This window comes from Bombina bombina, chromosome 7 (genome assembly GCF_027579735.1).
Source record: "Bombina bombina isolate aBomBom1 chromosome 7, aBomBom1.pri, whole genome shotgun sequence".
Classification (NCBI taxonomy): domain Eukaryota; kingdom Metazoa; phylum Chordata; class Amphibia; order Anura; family Bombinatoridae; genus Bombina; species Bombina bombina.
Genome location: NC_069505.1, coordinates 317,767,198 through 317,792,738, shown reverse-complemented (window position 1 = coordinate 317,792,738; position 25,541 = coordinate 317,767,198). Strand labels below are relative to the sequence as shown.

General features: G+C 35.9%; 1 protein-coding gene across 1 annotated transcript in view; it reads right to left on the bottom strand.

Annotated features, from left to right (window-relative positions):
• Window positions 1-980: 980 nt before the first annotated feature.
• The window catches only part of DNASE1L3 (deoxyribonuclease 1 like 3), a 36,260-nt gene continuing 11,699 nt past the window's right edge, over window positions 981-25,541 (bottom strand). Inside the window, exons 2-8 of the mRNA XM_053720969.1 lie at window positions 24,979-25,067; window positions 24,470-24,559; window positions 22,207-22,319; window positions 12,472-12,584; window positions 10,989-11,146; window positions 7,441-7,537; window positions 981-1,872 (exon numbers count right to left, since the gene is read on the bottom strand). Coding sequence (XP_053576944.1) covers window positions 1,768-1,872; window positions 7,441-7,537; window positions 10,989-11,146; window positions 12,472-12,584; window positions 22,207-22,319; window positions 24,470-24,559; window positions 24,979-25,067 — 765 coding nt within the window. The 3' untranslated portion in view covers window positions 981-1,767. The remainder of the gene's footprint in view (window positions 1,873-7,440; window positions 7,538-10,988; window positions 11,147-12,471; window positions 12,585-22,206; window positions 22,320-24,469; window positions 24,560-24,978; window positions 25,068-25,541) is intronic.

Genomic DNA, 25,541 nt, shown 5'->3' with positions numbered 1-25,541 from the left:
TTATAAGCTATTTAGCATGGGTGTTTTTTGGTGATTGTAGATGTGTAACAGATTTTGGGGGTCAAAGTTAGAAAAAGTGTGTTTTTTTCCATTTTTTCCTCATATTTTATCTTTTTTTTTTTTAGTAAATTATAAGATATGATGAAAATAATGGTATCTTTAGAATGTCCATTTAATGACGAGAAAAACGGTATATAATATGTGTGGGTACAGTAAACGAGTAAGAGGAAAATTACAGCTAAACGCAAACACTGCAGAAATGTAAAAATAGCCATTGTCATTAAGGGTAAGAAAATTGAAAAATGGTCCGGTCATTAAGGGGTTAAAGGAACACTGAACCCAAATTTTTTCTTTCACGATTCAGATAGAGCATGACATTTTAAGCAACTTTCTAATTTACTCCTATTATCAATTTTTCATCGTTCTCTTGCTATCTTTATTTTAAAGGCAGAAATGTAGATCTTAGCAGCCAGCCCATTTTAGGTCCAGCACCATGTATATAGCGCTTGCTTATTGGAGGATTACATTTACCCACCAATGAGCAAGCATAACCCAGGTTCTCAACCAAAAATGGGCCGGCTGCTATACATCACATTCCTGCTTTTTAAATAAAGATAGCAAGAGAACGAAGAAAAATTGCTAATAGGAGTAAATTAGAAAGTTGCTTAAAATTGCATTCTCTATCTGAATCATGAAAGAAAAAAATTTGGGTTTAGTGTCCCTTTAAGGAGCTTGATAAATATGCCCCCATAAGTTAAGTATATGAGGAAGTAAGATACAGAAATATGGTAACATAAATATTACTTCACATCATTTGTAATGGCAGTGAGGTTTAACTATACCCCTGACCACATGGATACGTATCTTGTGTGTGGGCATCATTGGCTGTGAACCCACCAATACCTGTTCTATAAATGTGTGAGAAAATTCCTTATCATTACATATGGTTTCTAAATTTATTTATCAGAAATTTTCCTTACTTCTTAGTGTGAGGTTTTTATTTTTTTTCATAACCAAGAACATACAACACAGAATGTGGCAAGCAGAGAATTACACTGATCTATCAAGCGTTAACTGTACGTTCAAGCAAAGTCCACAATATATTTGGTTATTTCAAGATATAGAAGATTTGTTATTTTTAGTTTTACCCTTCATATTTCTTATATATAATAGACTTGTGCGCGGCGAAAAAATTTGTTTCTGTTCGTTTCGGATCGATTCGGATGTTTTCGAATTTCGTTTTCGGATCGATTCGAATTCGGATACATTCGAATGCATTAGTTTCGGATTTGTTCGGATTCATTCGGATTTGAATAAATTCGGATGTATTCGGTTCGGATTCGATTCGTAAATTCGGAAGTTCGGTATGTGTTAGGTGCGATGTGCTGTGTATTAGACTAGTATTATTTACTGTAATATTAAGTGTATCCCATAGCAGAGTGATATAACCTAATATACAGTACAATACTAGTGTAATTGTGATTAGTCCATGGCCATCCGAATGTTACGAATAAATCCGAACTAATTTGGATTTATTCGTTAGATTCGGTGCCACGGTAATTCGGAAATTCTAATCGATTCGAATCTCCGAATTTGACAAATTCGTCCGAATTTAAATTCGGAACGAAACGAAACGCACATGTCTAATATATAAAATAGGCAAGCCTAAGATAATTTAGTGCATACTAATATATACTGCATAACAATTCAAAGTAGTGCCTGTGCTGTAAATCCTCTCTGTATTTCTTATGGCTTATGAGATCATTTTCAGTTTTTGATTTTCTTTTTGAAAAACGACTTTATTTTTGCAATAAAACTCTTGGCTGCATTTAATTGCACTTCGACTGGGAAATGGTCACTGACTTCCAGAGCCTGCAAAATAAAGTAATCACATGATTTATTTTATAGCTGCGACAATGCAAACAGTCACTAAAAGGGCTAAGCTTTAAATAAGGCAATAAACAATAAAGAGAAACATCAATAGCAAGGTTATAGTGTGCTATACTTATGATTCAGAATAAAAATGTAAAAAAAAAACCCAGCTAAGATAAATAACGTAACAATCTTAGGTATGGAGACTGTCAAGTATGTGCTCACTTTATTAGCAACTGTGCATGTGCAAAAGGGAATGAACAATGTCCTCTTAAAAGGTCTAAAAATAGACCTTTATTTAGCAAAACATGGGTCCAATACAGCAAACAGCAACGTTTCGGGCTACAACATTCCCTTAATCATGCTTAAGCATAAGCATGATTAAGGGCTTGTTGTACCCGGAAACGTTGCTGCTTGCTTTATTGGACCCATGTTTTGCTAAATAAAGGTCTATTTTTAAGAATCTTCGCAGCTGGAGGACATTGTTAATTTGCTGAATTTGGGTTTTGGTAAACCACCTACGTTTGCTTATAAAAAGTGCTGTGCCCACACCTGCAATTGCATGTGCAAAAGGGCCCAGTAACATAAAACATGATGTTAATTCCCCTTTAACAGTCTTGATTCACATGCATGCCAGCTATAAAAATGAGAGAGTGCATACTTAGGTACAGTGCTCTAAATCTTTGCTGGAGTGTGCATACACAGTAGTGAGTACATGAAATTGGGAAAAATCAAACCATTTACATTTATGTGCAAAAAACGCTTGAGCGAGAAAATAAATATTAGCGTGCTACTTGTAATTTGTCCCTAAGTGTGAACCTGAAAAGACTACTTTATGGTTTATGTACCACTACACAGGAGCATCTACACATGCATACTGAGAGAGACCATGCGCTTAAAGGGGAATTCAACTCAGAATTTGTATCATGAATGTAAAAGAGTAGCAATTAAATATATAAAAAATATGTTTCGCATGGAAAAAATGCCTGTTTTAAGCTGTATAAATTGATTTGCAAACTAACAGGAAGTAGATATTTGTGAACATATCATTCATAGAGACAGGTTGTTCACAGGCTGATAAGCTCTCAACTAAATATAGGGTCTTCAAGGTTCCATTTTTTCTTATTGCATTCAGACATAAAAGAGGTGATGTAGGTATACTTTTGTCCCCACACTGTACTTTTCTTATTCCTACACCTCCATTCCTATCATTCCCATGTTTTGAAGTTTCATGCTATGCTGTCCACCAATTCTACCCCATATCTCTCCATGTTGCTGTTGTCTATCACCCTCCAGGTACACCATAACACTTTCAGGGCCAAACGGAATACAGACCGGCCCTAGAAATCTTAGACCACCCCAGCTTCCTTATTTTGCCTAGGGCCATTTTCCCTCTGGAAAAGGACCCCAAACCCCACACACAGGCCCTCACACCCTGTTTAGGAGCGGAGCCAATCCAGCACTAAACACCTATTAGATCTCTGTGAAACCTGCCCTACCACTCTCTCTAATGTAACATCTCCAACCTTTTCTTCCCAGACTTTGTTGCCTCACAATACACCTCCATACTCAAATATATAATTGATAATGCTTCCCCCCCCCCCACACACACAGTTTAAAAGGCATCATACACACTATAGAAACTTGCCATATTTGAAGATTTTTCTGGGCCGCGTAATATTATTGCAAGAAATCATACACTTATGCTGACTTCATCATTAAGCCATACCACTCCACCATCAATTTGACCAAACATCCCTTGTATTCACTATGTCGTTCCAACCCTAATTAGGCTGTTAACCTAATTTCTACCCCATCCTCCTGCACTCTTTTAATTAGGAAGAATGATTCATCTTTCCACCCTTCTACCCACCCCTCCTATCAATGAATAATTATTTTTTTTATCCCCTGTAAAAATGTAATTGAAAGAGAAAAAAACGTCTTCACGTTTCTTTCTTCTTCTCATATCATACTATGACCCCTTGTTCCCATTATTACATGGCTTCTTCCCTCTCTCCCTGCTCTTTGACCCCAACCTCAAATAATCTTTTCAACCTGTCACTCACCACTGTCACATTTTCTGGTCCCTTCCCTTCAAGCATGCATTAATCACACCAATGATAAAAAAAACAATCTTCACTCCACCACTCCTAGTTATCCTCCAGTCTCCTTGGAATGACAAGTCTATAATCGTCTACTTTCTCTACTAACACTTTTCTTAAAGGGACAGTAAACACCAGAATTTTTGTTGTTTTAAAAGATAGATAATCCCTTAATTACCAATTCCCCAGTTTTGCATAACCAACACAGTTATAATAATACACGTTTAACCTCTGTGATTACCTTGTAACTAAGCCTCTGCAGACTGCCCCCTTATTTCAGTTCTTTTGACAGACTTGCAGTTTAGCCAGTCAGAGCTGTCTCCATGGTAAATTCATGTGCATGAGCTCAATGTTATCTATATGAAACACGTGAACTAATGCCCTCTAGTGGTGAAAAACTATCAAAATGCATTTAGATTAGAAGTGGCCTTCAAGGTCTAAGAAATTAGCATATGAACCTCCTAGGTTTAGCTTTCAACTAAGAATACCAAGAGAACAAAGCAAAATTGGTGATAAAAGTAAATAGGAAAGTTGTTTAAAATTACATGCCCTATTTGAAACATGAAAGTTTTTTTTGGACTTGACTGTCCCTTTAACGCTCTGCATTCTTGCTTTCTCCCTAAACACTTAACAGAAACCAAATGAAGGTAACCAGTCATCTGCTATCCACTAAAGCAAAAGACCATTTAGCTTTTACTTATCCAACTAGACCCATCTGCTGTATTTGACACAGTAGTACATCTCCTTTTCTTACTAATCCTCCATCCAAGACACAGTCGTCTACGGTCTTCTGGCCCACTACCTATCACTCCAATCATTTTTTTAATGTTTCTCTTGATGCCAAATCTTCTGAAACTCTTTATCTTTGTACAAATACTTATACATCCTTCCTTGGTAAACCTATACCTTCCTTTGAATTCAAATATCACATCTATGCTGATGACACCCAAATCCAGGGCTGGATTGGCCTACCAGGGTACCAGGAGATTTTCCGGTGGGCTGCAGCAGCTGGGGCTGGAAAGCTATAATTTAAAGGGGCGATTAATGAATGCAATTGGGTTGCTATATAATATCAATCTGACATTTCTATTTAATACAAAGTAATATAATTTAATTCTGAAAAAAATATTGGGGAAGGCGTTTTCCAGTAATTCCCTTTGAGAAAAATGGGGCATGTGCATTCTACTGACTTAACGGAAAATGGGGCTGGTCTTCCTATTTTTCCAGGGCTGCTTTTTATTCCCAGTCCGGCCCTGCCCAAATCTCCTCTTTTTTCCTCTTTGCTTCCCATTTTACTCAACCAGGTCACTTATTATTATTACCTTTAGCTCAATCTCTCATAAACTGAGCTTCTCCTTATGTCCATCTCATATAGCATCTTATTCCTGCCTTTCATAGCCACCCTTTACCGGGTATCTGTCTTGTCATGGAAGACATTTTATTCAGAATTTCAACCCATAATGAAATCCCATTCATTCCACATAGACAAAAGTAGTTAGGGCTAAGGGGTACAAACATTCAAATGGAGTTTGTGGGGTCCATTTATCATTGTGCGGACGGACATGATTCGCTATCGCGAACTATGTCCTCTGCACATTGATAAATGCCGACAGCATATGCTGTCTGCATTTATCATTGCACTAGCAGTTGTGGTGAACTGCTGGTGCAATGCCGCCCCCTGCAGATTCGCGACCAATCGGCCGTTAGCAGTGGGTGTCAATCAGCCTGATCGTACATGATCGGGCGGATTGCTATACGCCGCCTCAGAGGCGGCGTATGAGTTAAGGAGCAGTCTTAAGACCACTTCTTCTCAACTCCTGTTTCTGGCGAGCCTGAAGGCTCATGCGGAAACAAGAGGAACAGGGGCCATTCGGCCCTTGTTAAATAGACCCTTATAAGTGTTTTGCTAGACAAGGCTAAAAAGAGTTTCTCTTCATAAGCATGTAAGGACAACTGGAGCTTTGTGTGCTGTTTCGAGATGAACATGAAGTGTCAAGATTCTTTTATTAAAGGGAAACTCAAGTCAAAATTAAACTTTCATTATTCAGATTTTAAACAACGTTCCAATTTACTTCCATTAAAAAAATGTGCACAGTCTTTTTTTTTTTTTTGAGTCACCAGTTCCTACTGAGCATGTGCAAGAATTCACAAAAAAAGCGTATATGCATTTGTGATTGGCTGATGGCTGTCACATGGTATGTGTATGCATTTATGATTGGCTGATGGCTGTCACATGGTACAGGGGGAGTGGAAATAGACATAACTTTTAAAATTGTCAGAAAAAAAATCTACTATGCATTTAAAGTTCAGACTAAGGGGCCTATTTATTATGTATCTGTCCGACATGATCCGATCAGCGGATCATGTCCGACAGACATCGCTGAATGCGGAGAGCAATATGCTCTCCGCATTCAGCATTGCACCAGCAGCTCTTGTGAACTGCTGGTGCAACGCCGCCCCCTGCAGATTCGCGGCCAATCGGCTGCTAGCAGGGGGTATCAATCAATCCGATCGTATTCGATCGTGTTGAATTGCAGCGATGTCTGTCCGCCTCCTCAGAGCAAGCGGACAGGTTATGGAGAGGCGGTCTTTAGACTGCTGCTTCATAACTGGTGTTTCTGACGAGCCTCGTGGCTTCAAGCTCCATACAGAGCTTGATATATAGGCCCCTAAGTGCTATTGCATTGTCTTGTTAGCTTGCATTTGTTGATTATTCAAATCTACTGTGTTGACTGGTCCTTTAAGTAAGAAAATGAAGTTTGGTAAGGCTTGTACCTAAATGCTACACTGCCCACCTCCTGGTGGAAAAAATTGTAAATTTACATTATCTAGAGAACTGTTTATTTAATTCCATTACTGTATCCATAAAAAATTGGCAATATAGTTTGCAGGACTCCAAAAAAATCCCTAATATAATATTTTACATTCTCCCCTTTCTGCAGTAAATATAAAAATGGTGACTACAAGTTGTACAGTGAATTTCTGTAGATTTAAGGGACATAAAACCCATTTTTTTTCTTTCATGATTCGGATACAACATGTCATTTCAAACAATTTTCTAATTCACTTTTATTATCAAATTTTCTTCATTCTTTTCATTTCTCTTGTTTTAAAGCAGAGAGGAAAGCTCAGGAGAGTGCACGTGTCTGCACAGTTTTTGAAAGACTGTTATACTATAGCAAGAACACTAGATAGCGTCAGTTTTTTTCTGCCATATAGTGCTCTTGACATGTGCATGCAAACTTCCTAAGTATCTCTTCAACAAAAATATCATGAAAACAAAGCAAATTAGATATTAAGAAATAAATTGAAAACTTGAAAAATTGTATGCTATGTTTAAATCACAGAAGAAAATGTTTGGGTTTCATGTCCCTTTAAGTCCAGCTTAGAAAGTTTACTGATATTTCTTATAAAATCATAAAATGCATATTGTATATTTATACATAACTGAATGACAAAATCTTACCTGGGCCTCTGACAATCCAAAAGCGTCCATAAAATCAAATATACCTGCAGAGTCTGGTACAATGGAATTGATTAACTTCTCTCCATGCAGAACGATTCTGAAATGACCATAATAATTAACTTGTTTAGCCATTATCAAAGTCACGTTTTATATGGTTTTCCTTTTTTTTTTTTGTGTTTCAGATGTCACTTGCAGTACTTTAATCAACAGGTTTAGTCAGTGGTCACATTAGTGATAGCGGAAGGACATTTAGCTATCTGTGGCCACACTCTGGGATGACATGCCTAGGACTCACGAGAACCTTGATGGACATCATATCATCATTGCATGCAATTAAGGACAATATCTATTCATGATTGGGCTATACATTGGTTCTTATAAGCTGGGTATCTGACAATAGTATTAGATTAGCACTGCAGAATCTGTTGGCGCTCTACAAATAAATAATAATAATACCCTAAGTGGGAACTTTTTGGCAATCTGTCTGTGCTGAGATTGGTTACTTTGTACGATGAACTTTTGATATATATTTTTTTTATTATTTTTTATATTAAGTTTTTTAACACAAACCAATATATATTTTATGATATTTATTTTAACTTGCTTTGTATCTTTTGGATACATTCATAAAATGTAATCTTTTTATATATATTAAGATCAAATGTGTAAGACTCTCATGATCCAGTTTTATCCACCAAATTATACGGTATATGAGTAAGTGCTGGTTAATAAACACTTTATTTTTCTTTCCTTTTTTAATATATATATTTTTTTGAGTTTCCGTGCACCAGGAGCTGTGTGAATATTTTGACAGTGTCCTGCACTCACCCCTTTTTGAATAATTCCTCTTTGGTGTTGGTATGAACTATCAAAATATCTATCTATCTATCTATCTATTTATCTATCTATCTATATACACACACCACCCTAATTCCAAAAAAGTTGTGACAGTATGGAAAATGCAAAAAAACAAAACAAAAAGAGTCATTTGAAAATTCAATTCACCCTGTTCTATATTGAAAACACATTATTTGGTGAGACAATGGTGTAATTATAGTATATATGGAGCCTCCAAAAAAGACCTAGTCCTTGAAAAGTATGGATGGGTCGAGGCTCGCCAATCTGCCAACAGATGCGTTAGTGAATAATCCAACACTTTGAGAACAACATTCCCCAAAGACAAATCGGTAGGATTTGGGGCATTTCACCTTCTACGGTGCACAAAATAATTAAAACATTCAAAGAATCTGTTCAAATTTTGGTGTGTAAAGGGCAAGGCCGAAAACCACTTCTGAATGTTTGTGATCTCCCATCCCTCAGACGTTAATGTCTCACAAACCATCATGAGTCTGCAATGGATATATTGGCATTGGCTCGGGAATACTTTGGTAAACCTTTGTCAGTCAACACCATTTGCCGCTGCATCCACAGATGCAAGTTAAGGCTTTACTATGCAAAGCAGAAGCAATACATCAACACTGTCACTAAGCGCCACCGACTTCTCAGTGCTCGGTCTAATCTGAGATGGAAGGTAGCATAGTGGAATCGTGTTTTGTGATCCAACGAGTCAACATTTCAAATAGTTTTTGGAAAAAACAGCCATCGTGTTCTCTAGGCAAAGAGGAAAAGGACCATCCAAGCATCCATCAGCGTCAGGTCCAAAAGCCAGCGTCTGTCATGGTATGGGGCTGTGTCAGTGCCCATGGCATGGGTAACTTGCACATCTGTGAGGCCACCATTAATGCAGAAAGATATTATACATTTTTGAGCAACATGTGCTGCCATCCAGAAGCCGTCATTTCCAGGGACGTCCCTGCATTTTACAGCAGGACAATGTCAAACCACATTCTGCCTAGATTACAAGCTCATGGTTGCATAAACAGAGAGATTAATAAATGTTATTAAAAGAAAAGGTGATGTTACACAGTGGTAAACAGTCGACTGCAGTGGTAAACAGTCGACTGTCCCAACTTTTTTGGAGTGCGTTGCAGTGATCAGATTTGAAATGAGTGTATATTTTCAAAAATACATTAAATTCACAAAGTAACACATCAAATAATGTGTTAATAATGTGTTTTCAATATAGTACAATGTAAACTAAATTTTCAAATTACTCTTTTTTTCATTTTCCATACTGTCCCAACTTTTGAGAATTGTGGTTGTGTGTGTATATATATATATATAGACACACACACACACACACATATATATATATAGACACACACACACACACACACATATATATATATATATATATATATATATATATATATATATATATAGACACACATATATATATATATATATAGACACACACACACACATATATATATATATATATATAGACACACACACACATATATATATATATATATATATATATACACACACACATATATATATATATATATACACAGTATATATCGCATTTCATTTAAGACTTAGTAGACATTATTTGAAATGTGTTTTAAAACACTCTGAGACCACTTTATACATAATAGAACAATAACGTTTTCTTAACTGTTTCTAAATAATGAACTTTTAGGGCCAGATAACGAGTGGAGCTCAACGTTTGCGCCTGACCGATAAGGGGTAATTGCGAGGGCTTGCACTCATCAGGCTTACCGCAATCACGATTTACATTAGAATCATTACCGCAACTTCAGAGCTCTGATTAACTGTTTGGCAAAACTAAAAAGTTGCACAAAACACATTACAAAAGTATAGTTACACTCATAATAACACTATCTAATAAAAGTTATTTTAAACAAATATTGCACACAAAAGTTATAAGGGGTTAAAGATATCAGGTCTCAGGTGTTAGAAAAACAAAGGCAGCCAAAGGGATTTATCATAGAGATACATACATATACATGTCTAAATATGTAAATGTATGTACATATATGTCTATATATGTGTATATATATGTATTTATATGTGTATATATGTATTTACAGTCATATATATACACATATAAACATATAAATACTTATGTACACATATATAGACATATATATATATATATATATATATATATATATATATATATAAGTGCATTGGAGCCCTTTGCCGTTAAGTAGATAAAAACATATTTATGCAATATTTATGTTTAATAAAGGTTTTAATTATGTATTTACTGTAAATATTTCACATTTCAATGTTCTGCACATAGCATAATTTGTTCTAAGTATTAATAAATAGAGATTCCTATATATATCTATATATAGCTATACCTTTATATAATCATGTATATATAGCGCAAATGAGAAAATGTGATTGTGTATGCGCAATAGGGTTTTTCCCCCACTTTTTTTGCTCCATTGACATTTATGGGGAATATGTGAATGCACACGCAATATTCTAATTTTGGATTTTTGCGCTAGTCAGGTTACCGCTAGAGTGAAAATTGTTTGCTTTCAACTCGTATCACGAGCGCAACCCGGCAAGCGCAGAAATCTTACTTCTAGCTCAATTAACGCTGAAGCGGGAGCGTTAATTTCCGCTTTACTCATTACCTAGCCCCTTAGAATGTAGGAATTAGTAGTTACCTGTCATAAGCACAGTTAGTGGTGCTCCTAATGGTTGTATCAGCTTTGTCATCAATTAACCAAACAAACTCTGTATTATTTCTCAGACGTATGTTTTTCCAATGCTTCTTGGGAACATAACCGCAGGCTGCATTAAAGTCACCCATGAAGATAAAATTCTGTAGGACAATAAGGTAGGTTAATACAAAATATTACCTCTAAATTAATGTCTGCTACAAAAGTCTTTACATAGCAAATGGTACATCATAATAGCCACCTATTTATAGCAATACATTTCTGCTTCTGAGTTAAACACAGGTGTTAAACCAGTCAACAGCAGTACACTAGCCAATGTCCGACTCAGGAGTTTATGGTATCGCTGGAGCAGATTAAGGCCCATATTTATCAAGCTCCGTACGGAGCTTGAAGGGCCGTGTTTCTGGCGAGTCTTCAGACTCGCCAGAAACACAAGTTATGAAGCAGTCTAAAGACCGCTGCTCCATAACTCTGTCCGCCTGCTCTGAGCAGGCGGACAGGAATCGCCGGAAATCAACCCGATCGAATACGATCGGGTTGATTGACACCTCCCTGCTGGCAGCCGATTGGCCGCGAGTCAGCAGGGGGCGGCGTTGCACCAGCAGCTCTTGTGAGCTGCTGGTGCAATGTTAAATGCGGAGAGCGTATTGCTCTCCGCATTTAGCGAGGTCTTGCGGACCTGATCCGCAGTGTCGGATCAGGTCCGCAAGACCTTTGATAAATTGGGGCCTCAGTCATTAGAGTATTTTTCTGTTGCACTATTATGTCACTTTAGGATTTTTAATAACAACCTTTGCTCAGTGATAGTTCTTAAAAAGACAGTCTAGTTCAAAATAAACTTTAATGATTCAGATAGGGCATTTTCATTTTAAACAACTTTCCAAAGTACTTTTATCATCACTTTTGCTTTGTTCTCTTGGTATTCTTAGTTGAAAGCTAAACCTAGCTCCACAGGCTCATATGCTAAATTTTTAGCCCTTGAAGGCCACCTCTTATCTGAATGCATTTTGATTTGTTTTCACAACTAGAGGGCATTAGTTTATGTAAGCCATATATATAACATTGTGCTTACGCAGTGAAGTTATTTATGAGTTAGCACTGATTGGCTAAAATGCAAGTCTGTCAAAAGAACAAGAGCAAGGTAATCACAGAGGTAAAATGTATATTAATATAATTGTGTTGGTTATGCAAAACTAGGGGAAGGGTAATAAAGGGATTATCTATCTTTTTAAACAATAAAAATTCTGGTGTAGACTGTCCCTTTAAAGCCTACATTCCTGCTTTTCAAAAAAAGATACCAAGTGAATAAAGAAAAATTGATAATAGGAGTAAATTAGAAAGTTGCTTAAAATTAAAAAAGAAAAGAAAAAAAATGGGTTTTATATCCATTTAAAGTTAAATATATTATTAATCAGATTTTAAAATATTTATATAATAAATGGCACCATTATAAAATTTATGAACTTACTTTTGATTTCCACTTTCCTTTCACATCAAGATAAACATCATACAGCTCATCAATTTCACGGACGGCTGCTTCAGGTGTTGTGTGCTGTGGAATTATTACAAACTCCTTGATTTCTGTGTCACGAAAAGAAAAAGATACAGAAGTTAAAATAGATTGTAAAAAATTGAATTTGTACCAATTTTTTCTATTATCCAGTCCACCTGTATGTTAAAGAAGAACACGATCACAGTGAAAATGGAAATATTTGTGCAAAACATTATAAAAAATGAATGTATACAGAGTAACGTAATTTAATCTGTGATCACTGCATGCTGTAACTAGCCTGACTTATTTGTATACAATTTACTAATGGCCTTGTCTTATACAGCCAATCACAGTTTTTCTGAATTGTATGTTGCTTATAGGACAGTGATTTAGATGATGTCATGTGTGATGTCAGGGTAAAAATCAATAGAAGATATTTGGGCCATTCGGTACACTGGATATTTTAAGCCATGTTAAAAACAAATTGCCACCCTAAATTAAAATGAAAAATGCTATTAATCAAAATAATATTAATGTATCATGTAATAGAAATGTTTTTTAGTGGACAAGTAAACAATGACACTTTAAAAAGGCAATCCCCCAAATTCTAATAGAATATAAAGGTCAAAATGATATTTGATACCTATCTGTACCCGGGGTTGGTGCTTTGCATTAAATTAAACACTACTAGAGTGTGGCAAAAGAGAGAGAAAATATATGTAATAGAAATGAATTTGGACCTTTATCAGGCTCTCTAAATGCACAATTTAATAAATACCCTGACTGTACTACACTCAAATAATGAGTGTTATTAATTTATAAATAGAAGCGACCAACGCCTAACAAGCGACAAAGCTGGCAATACAACAAAATATGAAATAACAAAGGGTTAAAAAACAGCACCTTATCTCTCTGCAGTTAGAGAACAACAGACTGCCAGGTCAAATTCAACACCAAAAATAAAGTTCCAGCTTTACTACAAGTGAGGCTGGAACTATACTTTATTTATGGTGTTGAATACAACAAAATGACCACTAGATGGCAAAATAAGAAAATAACTAAAATGCAACTTCATTTAATTTACTTTTACACTGTTATCTATGTATCCATAATAGATGAGGTTGAACGACAACAGTGGAGTTCAACCTATTCAGAACCTACCGGATTTTCAGTAAAGAAGATGCCAAATGAACTTACATTAATACAGTTAGTAGCTAACCCATTTAACACAATCAATCACTGAATCCTATTTGTAACCGGACAATGTACAGTATCTGTCATTTTTAAATATATTTTTATATAATAAATATTATAGGCTGCATTACAAGTGGAGCGCAACATTTTGCTTTTGCGAAAGCAATCTTTGCGCTCCACTTAGTAATACCAGCGAACGCAAATGTGCTCTGGTATTATAAGTTAGGTGCAATGCGAAAGCAACCTCGCGTTCGCATTGTACAGAGGTTTTGCACTCATAAGAGCGGGCTTCCTTGGGCTATAATGGGAGCATCGTTCTGATGCCGACATACACGGCACAGAACCTAAGCGCAACGAAGTGGGTAAGTAGCGCAGCAAATGTAAAAATATATGTATATGCTGATATACATCTATATTTATGTGTTAATATGTGTATATACACATATTAACACATAAATATATATATAATCAAAAAAATCCCAGCCAAGGAGTCTTAGAATGCTATACAAGAGATACTTTAATGGATATTATATATGTTACAAAAAGAAGAACAAAATAAGATGAGAGCTTACTCACATCCACACCTACCCCATCCACCAAACATATCCGTACCAAAAGAAAGAAAAAATTCTATAGGAGTCTTATCAATCCTAAAAAAGAAAAGAAAAAACTCTAAATCTAAATAAGAAAATGCACCCACCTGGGCGTCCCCAGGGAGTGAAGGCACAATTAACCTGTCACACACAAATAAGTATTAATACAGCTTAAAGTACTAATCAAATATATAAGGTACAAAACATCACAATCTTAAATTATCCTAATATTGCATCAATGTATCAGAAAAGCAAAGTCCATATTGTATTAAATGTATCCAAACTGCAAGAATTAAACCAGCAAAGTAAAATCCATGTTGTAATCAATGTATCCCAGCTGAAAAGAAAGGACAAATTTCTTATGTAGAATTCAAAGTGTTATGCATTGCATATAGATGTCCTTAATTGTATTCAGCCTGAGAAAAGAAAACCAAAGTTCTTAAGCAGGATTCAAAGTAATATGAAAATGCAAGAGAGTTGTGTGTAATAGCCCTTGTATCCCAAGTCCTATGGATATAAGCATATGGGGCTTGACAGATCCACCTGATGCATATTAAAGTGTCTTTTATATTATTGTGAAGCAAGTACTCTTGAGAAGTAGTGATAATATGCGTATAGCACTTTACTTTGAAAAGACAAACTTGTGCTGATAAATGTCCCTCCAAATGTACTGCCAAACATATAGCCACACTATAGTAAAAATGGTTGCCGTATTATAGCGAGGTATAGACAATATAGACATATAAACAATCCAACCTCACACCCTTTACCATATGTTCACTCACGGTATGGTATTGACGTAGCATGTGGAGACTGAATGCTCACAAATTGTGTCAGAGTATAACGATAGGTATTGACAACAGGATCCCTGTATTGTAAGACAGGCCCCAAATGTTCCAGTGAATATAGAAGTCAATCATGTTGCACGATGTTACCTGTATCATCTGACTGCTGCCTGATGAACCAATACCGTGAGACTTTTCCCCGGCGAAATCTTCGGTGTGGAAATGGACTGCTCTTACTTCAATTCCATCTCGCTCCTTCCATAGGGCCAACCGTTCACAGCAATTGACGTGCAATGTGGCTATAGTAGTACAAGAGAGTACAGGTGATTGTGTCTCTGCTGGTTCCGATGCTCGTTTTGGGGACTCCTCCCCTTTGTCAAGGAATGGCCAGCTGACGTCGGACGGTGATATTTGAACAGGTTCAAAAGAGTACCTATTGGTTATTCATTGCCTACACCTCCAAAACGTAACAATATACCTATGTTTACAATTTTAATATATTTGTAATGCATATTTGACAAATGGCATACGGATATGAATCACACTCACAAACATACCACCCACGCACACTTAGTTAAACCCAGACATACTTAAAAAAGAACAAAAAAGGAAAAAATAGGTACTTAGTGCGTACCAAAAAAGTAAACATATATACTAAATCTGCTCGAGTATCTATAAGTTCCAATCAGATTATTGTAAATGCAAAAGAAAATTCTAAAAATAGAGAATGCATTCAAATTCCCAGAGGATACTAATACTAGCCCATCAAATTTTAAAGCGGACAAAACTAGATGCCTCAAAAGATAAAAAGATGAATTGCAAATAAAAAACAAATGGATATATCTAATCAATGATCAACGCAATTATAGCAATTACACTAGTACAAACCTATAAAAAATAAAATATAACTAGAATAATGGCTAATCAAATATCTGGGAATGTATATATTAGTCCATACTGTCTAATGATCAGACAATGAAACACATTGTCCAAATGTACAGCAAGCGCAATACCCACTATAGTAACGTGGGAAACAAACACTTTATAAAATAAATACAAATAAATTTATAAAATAAATACAAGAATAAATTTATGTTAAACCTCAAGATAATGGTCTATATACTGACTTGTGTCAAATATATTAAGAACTACCCATAGCTTGAGTATCACATACCCATAGAATATAGTGGCCCATTACATTAGGTGGTGTGGTCACTATTTGTGTATTTTACATAAATATATATGTATATACGCAGGGTAACTGGCAGCAAGGATTGGAGGAGACGGATACCAGTTAGAGGGTGGATGTGTGTCAAGCACTAAGGTAAGCAATATCATGGCAAGAAGTAAGTTGAATTTACATAAAGATACTTGCAATGTCATAACTGAGCGTGCAAGAAGTATTGTGTAAGTTGTATTAACTGCATTAGTGACACCAACCGGCAGTGTTTAATTTTGCTATTTATTAGTCATATAAAGGGGATTATAGAATCACACAGAACATTTAGATGTCTTGATAAGCTATTTCTGCGTATTATAGTGTGAGCAACCAACTGTGCTATCTTTTGTATATGTATTTAAAGACATATATACACATATAAACACATAAATACATATGTATACAGCTGTCCAAAAGGGTTTTTTGCTGCACCCATCCCATAAAGGGGTATGCACTTTAAAGCAAAAAGCATGAGATATTGTATTTCTAATTTTCATATCTAATTTAGAGTTCCTTGTTGCATTGGTAATAGATATGTGCGATTAGTTTCGGATCGATTTGGAAATTTGGCCGAGTTCGGTAAATTCGGGATTCGGATCGATTCGAATTTCCGAATTAAAATAGTGCCCGAATCTACCGAATAAATCCGAATTAGTTCGGATTTATTCGGTACATTCGGCTGGCCATGGATTACACTAGTATTGTACAGTATATCAGGTTATATCACTCTGCTATGGGTTACACCTAATATACAGTACATAATACTAGTCTAATACACAGCACATCCCACCGAATACTTACCGAAATTCCGAACAGAACAGAACCAAATTCAGCCGAATTTATTCGAATCCGAATAAATCCGAAACGAATCCGAACCGAATTGATTCGAATTTTTCCGAATTCGAATGGATCCTAACTGAAATTAGAAAAAAATCCGAATCGATCCGAACCAAACCAAATTTTTTCGCCATGCACATGTCTAATTGGTAACAATGTATACAGAGTACTTCTGCAGAAAGGCAAATGAGGATACTTGCCTAGATTTGCTTCTATGCAATAATTCTATAGCAATTATTCTGCAATTTGAAAGGAACTGGGTTTGCGTCCCTTTTAATATTTTATTATATTATATATATTATATTTTATTATGCAAGTAGAGAGGCTGATGAAAAATCCAGCTAAAGAGATGAAACATTGTTTGTGTGCGTTGTATTAATATATATTTTTTAAATAGTGTGCTTCAAAAATGTTTTTGTCATTAGTGATGTTATACATTGTATCACAAAAATGTCCTAATGGGATGGGAGATGTAGAGAAATGTCAAGACTTTCTAATTTGAACAATAACTTAAACTGAAAGTTAATCCTAGTGTTTTTGAAACGCAAGGCTTGACTATTGAAACAAATAAAGGGGACTTTCATTCATGAAGTATAAGATACTTCATGCAGAAAGCTCCTTTATTTATTTCAAGTGATTGCCATTCTGAACTGCTAAGAAAGCCCACGGCAGATCGCTGTTTTGCTAGAGAGGTGACGTTTTCACCTCTTAGCCAATAGCCGTGCGGTAAATCTGGCTTGGCGCCCTTGGGAACTGGATTTCTCACACACTATTTGCTAATAGGTAAAAACGTCACCTCTTAGCAAAATACATTTCTGCCGTGGGCTGCCTGAGCAGGTAAGAACGGCGATCGCTTGAAACAAATAAAGGAGCTTTCTGCATGAAGTATTTTATACTTCATGATTTAAAGTCCCCTTTATTTGTTTCAATAGTCAATCCTAGCATTTCACAAACTCTAGGGTTGACTTTCACTAAACTCTGAAATTAACATAAGTTGGGGGGTTTTTCCCTATGAGTTTCCTAACATTTTGAACAGACCTATATATGATCAAAAAAAATATAAACCCTTGGACATGACACATTTTAACCTGAGAATTAAAGGAACAGTCAAGTCAAAAATAAACGTCCATTATTCATAAAGAGCATACAATTTTAAACAACTTTTTAATTCACTTCCATTATTTAAATGTGCACAATCTTTTTATATGCACATTTTCTGAGGCCCTAGCACCTGCTGAGCATGTGCAAGATTCACAGAATATATGTATATGCAGTTTGTGATTGGCTGATGGCTGTCACATGATGCAGTGGGAGGGAAAATAGAACTAACTTTAAAATTTGTCAGAAATAAATCTACTACTCACTTGAATTTCAAACTAAGTGCTTTTGCATGGCCTTTTTATTATGTATTTACTGATTATGCTATTCTACTATGTTTAGTGGTCATTTAAAGGTGCCTGTAAAATACTTTTAAAGGGATTCACTTCCATAGATTAAAACCATTTATTCAATAAAAAGAAGCAAAGCGGAAGTTGTGTACTCTGGTTTTTGTGCTTTGAAAAATAACCTAACAGATGAGAAAAAGGTGATCTTCGGCTTTGTTATACAGTAAAAACAACTGGGCGCAACAGTCACTCGAGATGTAAATCACTGTTGCATAAACACATAAAAAAAGTATAAAGACTGTACTAGTGTACCATGTGCAGTTACAAGCCTGTGATTGATGGATTTAAGTGGAGTCTAGGGGGTCGATTTACCATCACTGGAACGAATCATGTCCACTCGACCTCGCTAAATGCCGACAGCATACGATGTCGGCATTTAACATTGCACAAGCATTTCTAGTGAAATGCTTGTGCAATGCCGCCCACTGCTCATCGGCCGCTAGCAGGGGGTGTCAATCATCCAGATCGTATCGCCACCTAACGACCGCTGCATCTTAACTTCCATTTCAGGCGAGCCTTAAATGATGGGCGTAGAATGCAGCATCCGCTGCTTCATAAACCTACCTATTCACCCTGATAGGGCAGTTGCAGAAGGGACAAAGCAGGAGTATCTGATATAGTTGTAGCCCAAAATATCTGTAAAATTCCTACCAGCTAGTAAAAACGCATAGAATATACAGTCATGCGAAAAATAAAGTACAACCTCTACTCTTTGAAATATATGGTTTTACGTATCAGGATATAATAACAATCATCTGGTCCTTAGGTCTTAAAATAAGGTAAATTCAACATCATATGTACAACAACACATGACATATTACACTGTGTCATTATTTATTTAACAAAAATAAAGCCAAAATGGAAAAGCCATGTGTGAAAAACTAAGTACATCCTTACTGCTTCCATAGGAATTAAGAGCTGGCAGCCAGGTGCTGCTAATCAAATGCCCTTGATTAATTGATCATCAGCAAGTGTGACCACCTCTATAAAAGCCAAAGTTTTAGCAGTTTGCTGGTCTGGAGCATTCAGGTCTGTGTTAACAAAATGCCAAGGAGGAAGAAATCAGCAATGATCTTAGAGAAGCAATTGTTACTGCCTATCAATCTGTCATATATCAAGTTGAAGACAGCACACCCTAAGATATAGGGCACGGAAAGAAGACTTGCCAGGTCTCAATCAGAATCTAAAATTCATACAATTTCCAGCCTACAAAATTATAAAAATTATAAGCACACCAAAGGGGTTAAATAGAGATTTTGATTGGTCTTTATTTTTGTAACTATCTGATATTTAGTTGTATTGTACAGTATTTTCCTCTTTTTAATTATGCACATATGGGTATTATTGTGTATTATATGCATATCTTATTTTGTATTTTTTTAAATAATATGTATGATCAGGCTAGTATATAAATTGACTAATGATCGTATTGTTATACCTATTTGTGACCACATGATGGCAGTATAGTACAATCTGTGATTTATTGATGCTACAAGTGCAGGTAAAAAGAGACAAACCTGTGTTTCTCTTTCATGATTCAAATGGAACATGGAATTTTTAGAAACTTTTGAATTTACTCCTATTATCAATTTTACTTTGCTCGCTTGCTATCTTTATTTGTAAAGCAAGAATGTAAGCTTAGAAACCAGCCCATTTTTTGGTTCAGCACCTGGGTTGGGCTTGCTGATTGGTGGCTAAATGTAGCCACCAATCAGCAAGCGCTATCCAGGGTGCTAAACCAAAAATGGGCCACCTCCTTAACTTTGATTCCTCCTTTTTCAAATAAAGATAGCAAGAGAACAAAGTGAAATTGATAATAGGAGTATATTAGAAGGTTGCTTAAAATTGCATGCTCTATATGAATCATGATAGAAAAAAAATTGGGTTTAGTATCCCTTTAAGAATACATGACTAAGGGCCAATTGCAGGCCTGAAACATTGTTTTTTGTGCTTATGGACCCAGTTTAAAAAGTTATTTTTATAATTTTGGAGTTTGGAAATTGTATGAATTTTGCCCATCACTCTGGTAAGGGTTATAAGGCCTTTTCCAAACAATTTAAAGTCCATCATTCTACAGTGAGAAAGATTATTCACAAGTGGAAAACATTCAAGACAGTTGCCAATCTTCCCAGGAGTGGATGTCCTAGCAAATTCGCCCCAAGGTCAGACAGTGCAATGCTCAGAGATATTTCAAAAAAAACAAGAGTTACATCTCAGAAGCAGGCCTCAGTTAGCGTGATAAATGTTAAAGTTCATGACAATACACTTAGAAAAAGACTGAACAAGTATAGTTTGTATGGAAGGATTGCCAGGAGAAAGCTTCTTATTTCTAAAAAGAATATGGCAGCACGGCTTAGGTTTGCAAAGTTGCATCTGAACAATGTCCTTTGGACAGACAAGACCAAAGTGGAGATGTTTGGCCATAATGCACAGCGCCACATTTGGCGGAAACCAAACACAGCATATCAGCACAAACACCTCATACCAAGTGTCAAGCACGGTGGTGGAGGGGTGATGATTTGGGCTTGTTTTGCAGCCACGGGACCTGGGCACCTTTACAGTCATTGAGTCGACCATGAACTCCTCTGTAAAGTATTCGAGTCAAATGTGAGGACATCTGTCTGACACCTAAAGCTTGGCCAAAATAGTGTCATGCAACAGGACAATGATCCCAAGCATACCAGCAAATCTACAACAAAATGGCTGAAAAAGAAAAGAATCAAGGTGTAACAATGGTCCAGACCTCAACCCGATTGAAATGCTGTGGTGGGACTTTAAGAGAGCTGTGCATAAACGAATGCCCGCAAACCTCAATGAACTTACTGAAGCAACGTTGTAAAGAAGAGTGGGACAAAATTCCTCCATAACAATAGGAGAGACTGATAGACTCATACAGAAAACAATTACTTCAAGTTATTGCTGCTAATGGTGGCTCTACAAGCTATTGAATCATAAGGTGTAATTAGTTTTTCACACATGGCTTCTCCATATTGACTTTATTTTTGTTAAATAAATCATGACACAGTGTAATATGTCATGTGTTGTTGTTCAGCTGAGGTTGTATTTACCTCATTTTAAGACCTGCTAAGGACCAGATGATTGTTATCATGTCCTGATACGTAAAACCATAGAATTCAAAGAGGTTTTTTGCATTACTGTATAATATACTTAAAGGGACACTATACCCAAACATTTTCTTTCATGATTAAGGTAGAGAATATAATTTTAAACAACATTCCAATTTACTTCTATGACCTAATTTGCTTTATTCTTTAGCTATACTTTAATGAAGAAATAGCAATGCACACAGTGAACCAATCACAGGAGGCATCTATGTGCTGCTACCAATCAGCAGCTACTAAGCATATCTAGATATGCTTTTCAGCAAAGAATATCAAAAGAATGAAGCAAAATAGATAATAGAAGTAAATTAGAAAGTTGTTTATAATTGTATGCTCTTTCCAAATCATGAAAGAAAAAAATTGGGTTTCATGTCCCTTTAAATACACTTAAAAAGTCTGTTTTTAAAAAATGCAAAAAAGGCTTGTAACTTCTAGCTATTGTGCAGCTCTCCGCCCACAATAATTGGCCATCTATTTACCAGAAGGAGGACAAGTCAGGGGGACCAAATAACTCACCAGTTTTGGGGGCTTTGAACCATACAACAAAAGGCTCTCGGGAAAATGCATCCACGTCTTCTGGCTGAAGATCTGGATATTGGTATGTCTCTTTCACTGATACAAGCTCCTTCCTGCAAATGTGTTAAAGAAACAATTCCTTACTCTGTAAAACTGTCATCAAAAATGTAGTGGTCAGTGATTGCTCTAAAGGGGTGCTTGATCTACTAGCAGCCCCAATTAATAACCTAGCACCTATGTCACCACACAGCCCTCCACCCTTTTCTCAAAAACATTAAGGGTTTGCAAGGTAGTGCCGGTTGTACTCGCCTTCCTAGGGTCTTACTATCTACTGGTGATTGATTAGTTACAGGTGGTGTGGTTCTTAAATAAAGATTATCATTGGTAAGTGTGTGAAGTTTAACCCTATCAGTTCTTATGTCCTGGCTCAAACATTATGGACTGCAGATAAGCTTTTATTCTTGGTTATTAAAAATAAAAAAATGTTTAAAAGGACATTAAACACTAAATAAATGCTAGATAAAATTATGTCTTCAAAGTAGATTAGCCAGAGAATAATATGCAGATTTTTTTTTTTTGTTTTATTTTTAAATACATTAGTTGCATAAATGTTGCAAAAAAAATAATAATGTAAAGCTTTAATGTTCATAAAGCTATCGGTGGTGCCATGTTGCAACCCAAATGCCCTTCTCTTCTGAGGCAGAGAATATAGCAGTGTAAAGTCAGGGGTCTGTACTTTCACTTCTAACAGGAATTTGAAAGCCCACAATTTTCAGAATTAAATTACAGGAAAACAGGCAAAATAAATGACCTGCATATAATTAAACATTTTGCATTATAATCTTAAAGGTTTTTATGTCCCTTTATTACAGAAGTTTTCAAACCTGTCCCCAGGCCTCCCTAACAGGCAAGATTGTCAGGATTAGAGAGCAGGTAAGTAAATGTTTACTAATCAGCTGATTATTTCAGCTGTGCTCCAGTTCAGATATCCTAAAAATCTGGCTTGTTGAAAACCCCTGCATTAGTAGAATTCCAAATATTAGCTAACATAAATATAGCAAGTAAAAACACGTATTTATGATACTGCAACATTTAAGGGGCACCCAATGACTTTTATAGTAATCAACTTCTGACTAAGCAGTCCCCAAAGTCCTTTCCCTAGTATGAGTATTCAGTACCTTTAAAACTTAACGCAGAATCCATACATGGCAATCCATATATACACAATATAATTTCTTCTATATACTATTCTGATCTTTAAGCAAGAGTAGTAAAACTCATTGTGATTCTTGCACCTGGGCCCTGTGGTTTCTAGTTACGCCTCTGCGCCTGTAGTTTCCGGCTTGCCGAAAACGTAAGTTAAGAATCAGCAGTCATAAGACCGCCGCTCCTTAATTTGTCTGCCACCTTTAAGCTAAACATGATGTCACAAAAATATTAGCTCCATTGTGCACTAACACTGCTCATGTTATATCAATAGTGCTTTTGTTTTTGCTGTCATATTATAAATTGAAATAAATATATTGGTGCTCGAGCGAATGTCTAGGGAGTGCTAACACCTGGATGTCAGATAGCGCGGGTGCACTAAATCCCTAACATAATAGACTTCTATGGGGGCGCCTGAAATACTCAGGTTGGCTATCACTTGAGCTCTAAGCTGAAGATGTGTTAAAACAAATGTATGAATATATACATATATATTTTTGTGTTAATATGTGTATATACACATATTAACACATAAATATTTATGTATATAAGCACATACATATATACTTACAGGGAACACACCGTTCCCATGGACCCCAATGTAAAGGCACTTTTCAGTGCGTTTTTTTTTTTTTAACACTTCACACCCGCTACTTTTAACCCCTAAAAACTGCCTAGTGCAGTAGTTTTTTTATGGAAAAAAAATGCAACTTTTTTTTTTATAAAAAACTAAAAGACCTTTACTTTGGGGGCATTTGGGGCACTTTTAGAAAATAAACCAGTGATCTGATATCTGGTTAATTTTGTAAGCGCTAATTGCTACCGCAAGCTCATGGTAGTAATAACCAGCCACTTTTAATGTCTGGATATTTATCTCGCGCCCCCATACAGGCAAATTTTCCCGTTTGCGGGCGGGCGATAAAATAGCGCTCCACTTGTAATCTACTCCAATATATTTTGCATTGACTTTTACTCCCCATTTGCAATTGTCTGTCTGAATCATGAAGGAAAATCTTTGGATCCCTTTAATTAATGAATGTAAAAATCAGTTACTTACCTATAAATAAATGCATATTGTTCCTTATAGGATTTGCGTCCAAGCCGTTCACTAATGACAAAATCAAATTCATTTGGAGACTCAACTTGGCTAGAAAAATAAATGAAATGTAGGTTTATGAAATATATTACCTGTTAAATGCAAAAGTACTCAGACTTGTAGCTTGATATTGTGCTTATTGTTACCTGTTAAATGCAAAAGTACTCAGACTTGTAGCTTGATATTGTGCTTATTGTTACCTGTTAAATGCAAAAGTACTCAGACTTGTAGCTTGATATTGTGCTTATTGTTACCTGTTAAATGCAAAAGTACTCAGACTTGTAGCTTGATATTGTGCTTATTGTTACCTGTTAAATGCAAAAGTACTCAGACTTGTAGCTTGATATTGTGCTTATTGTTACCTGTTAAATGCAAAAGTACTCAGACTTGTAGCTTGATATTGTGCTTATTGTTACCTGTTAAATGCAAAAGTACTCAGACTTGTAGCTTGATATTGTTCTTATTGTTACCTATTGAGTCTTCTCATTAACGCTGGGAAGGCTTTCTTGCTGTTATCTTTGATTTCCATTAAAAGCATAATGTCACATTGAGATATGATCTACAAAACAAATTGCATATTTTAGACTTTATTAAATGTTTCATATATCAATAGCACAGAAACTCTCATTTTACCCATCTAAGTTGTTTTAAAATCATATATTATATAAGCATACTATATATCAGCACTTAAAGTGATGGTAAATTGAGTGCAATTTGACGTTAAAAACTTATTCCTCAAGTCTCTATCACCTAAATCGCTACGTTTTTTTAATTTAAAACTCAAACGTTTGTTTTAAAAATAATATTTTACTTACTGAGCATTATCGCTCCTAGTTCAGCCCCCGGGATTACTTCCTGAACTGTGTATGGGCCATAGTAGAGACCAGAACCACCCGCTCTCTACGTCATTATATGGGAGTATCATTCTTCACATTTGGCTTTGCGCATGCGCTAAATTCCCAATACAATACATAGTATACCTGTAGCATATGCGCTTAGGTAACAAGGGGCGTGTTAGTGTGTTTTTGAGTCG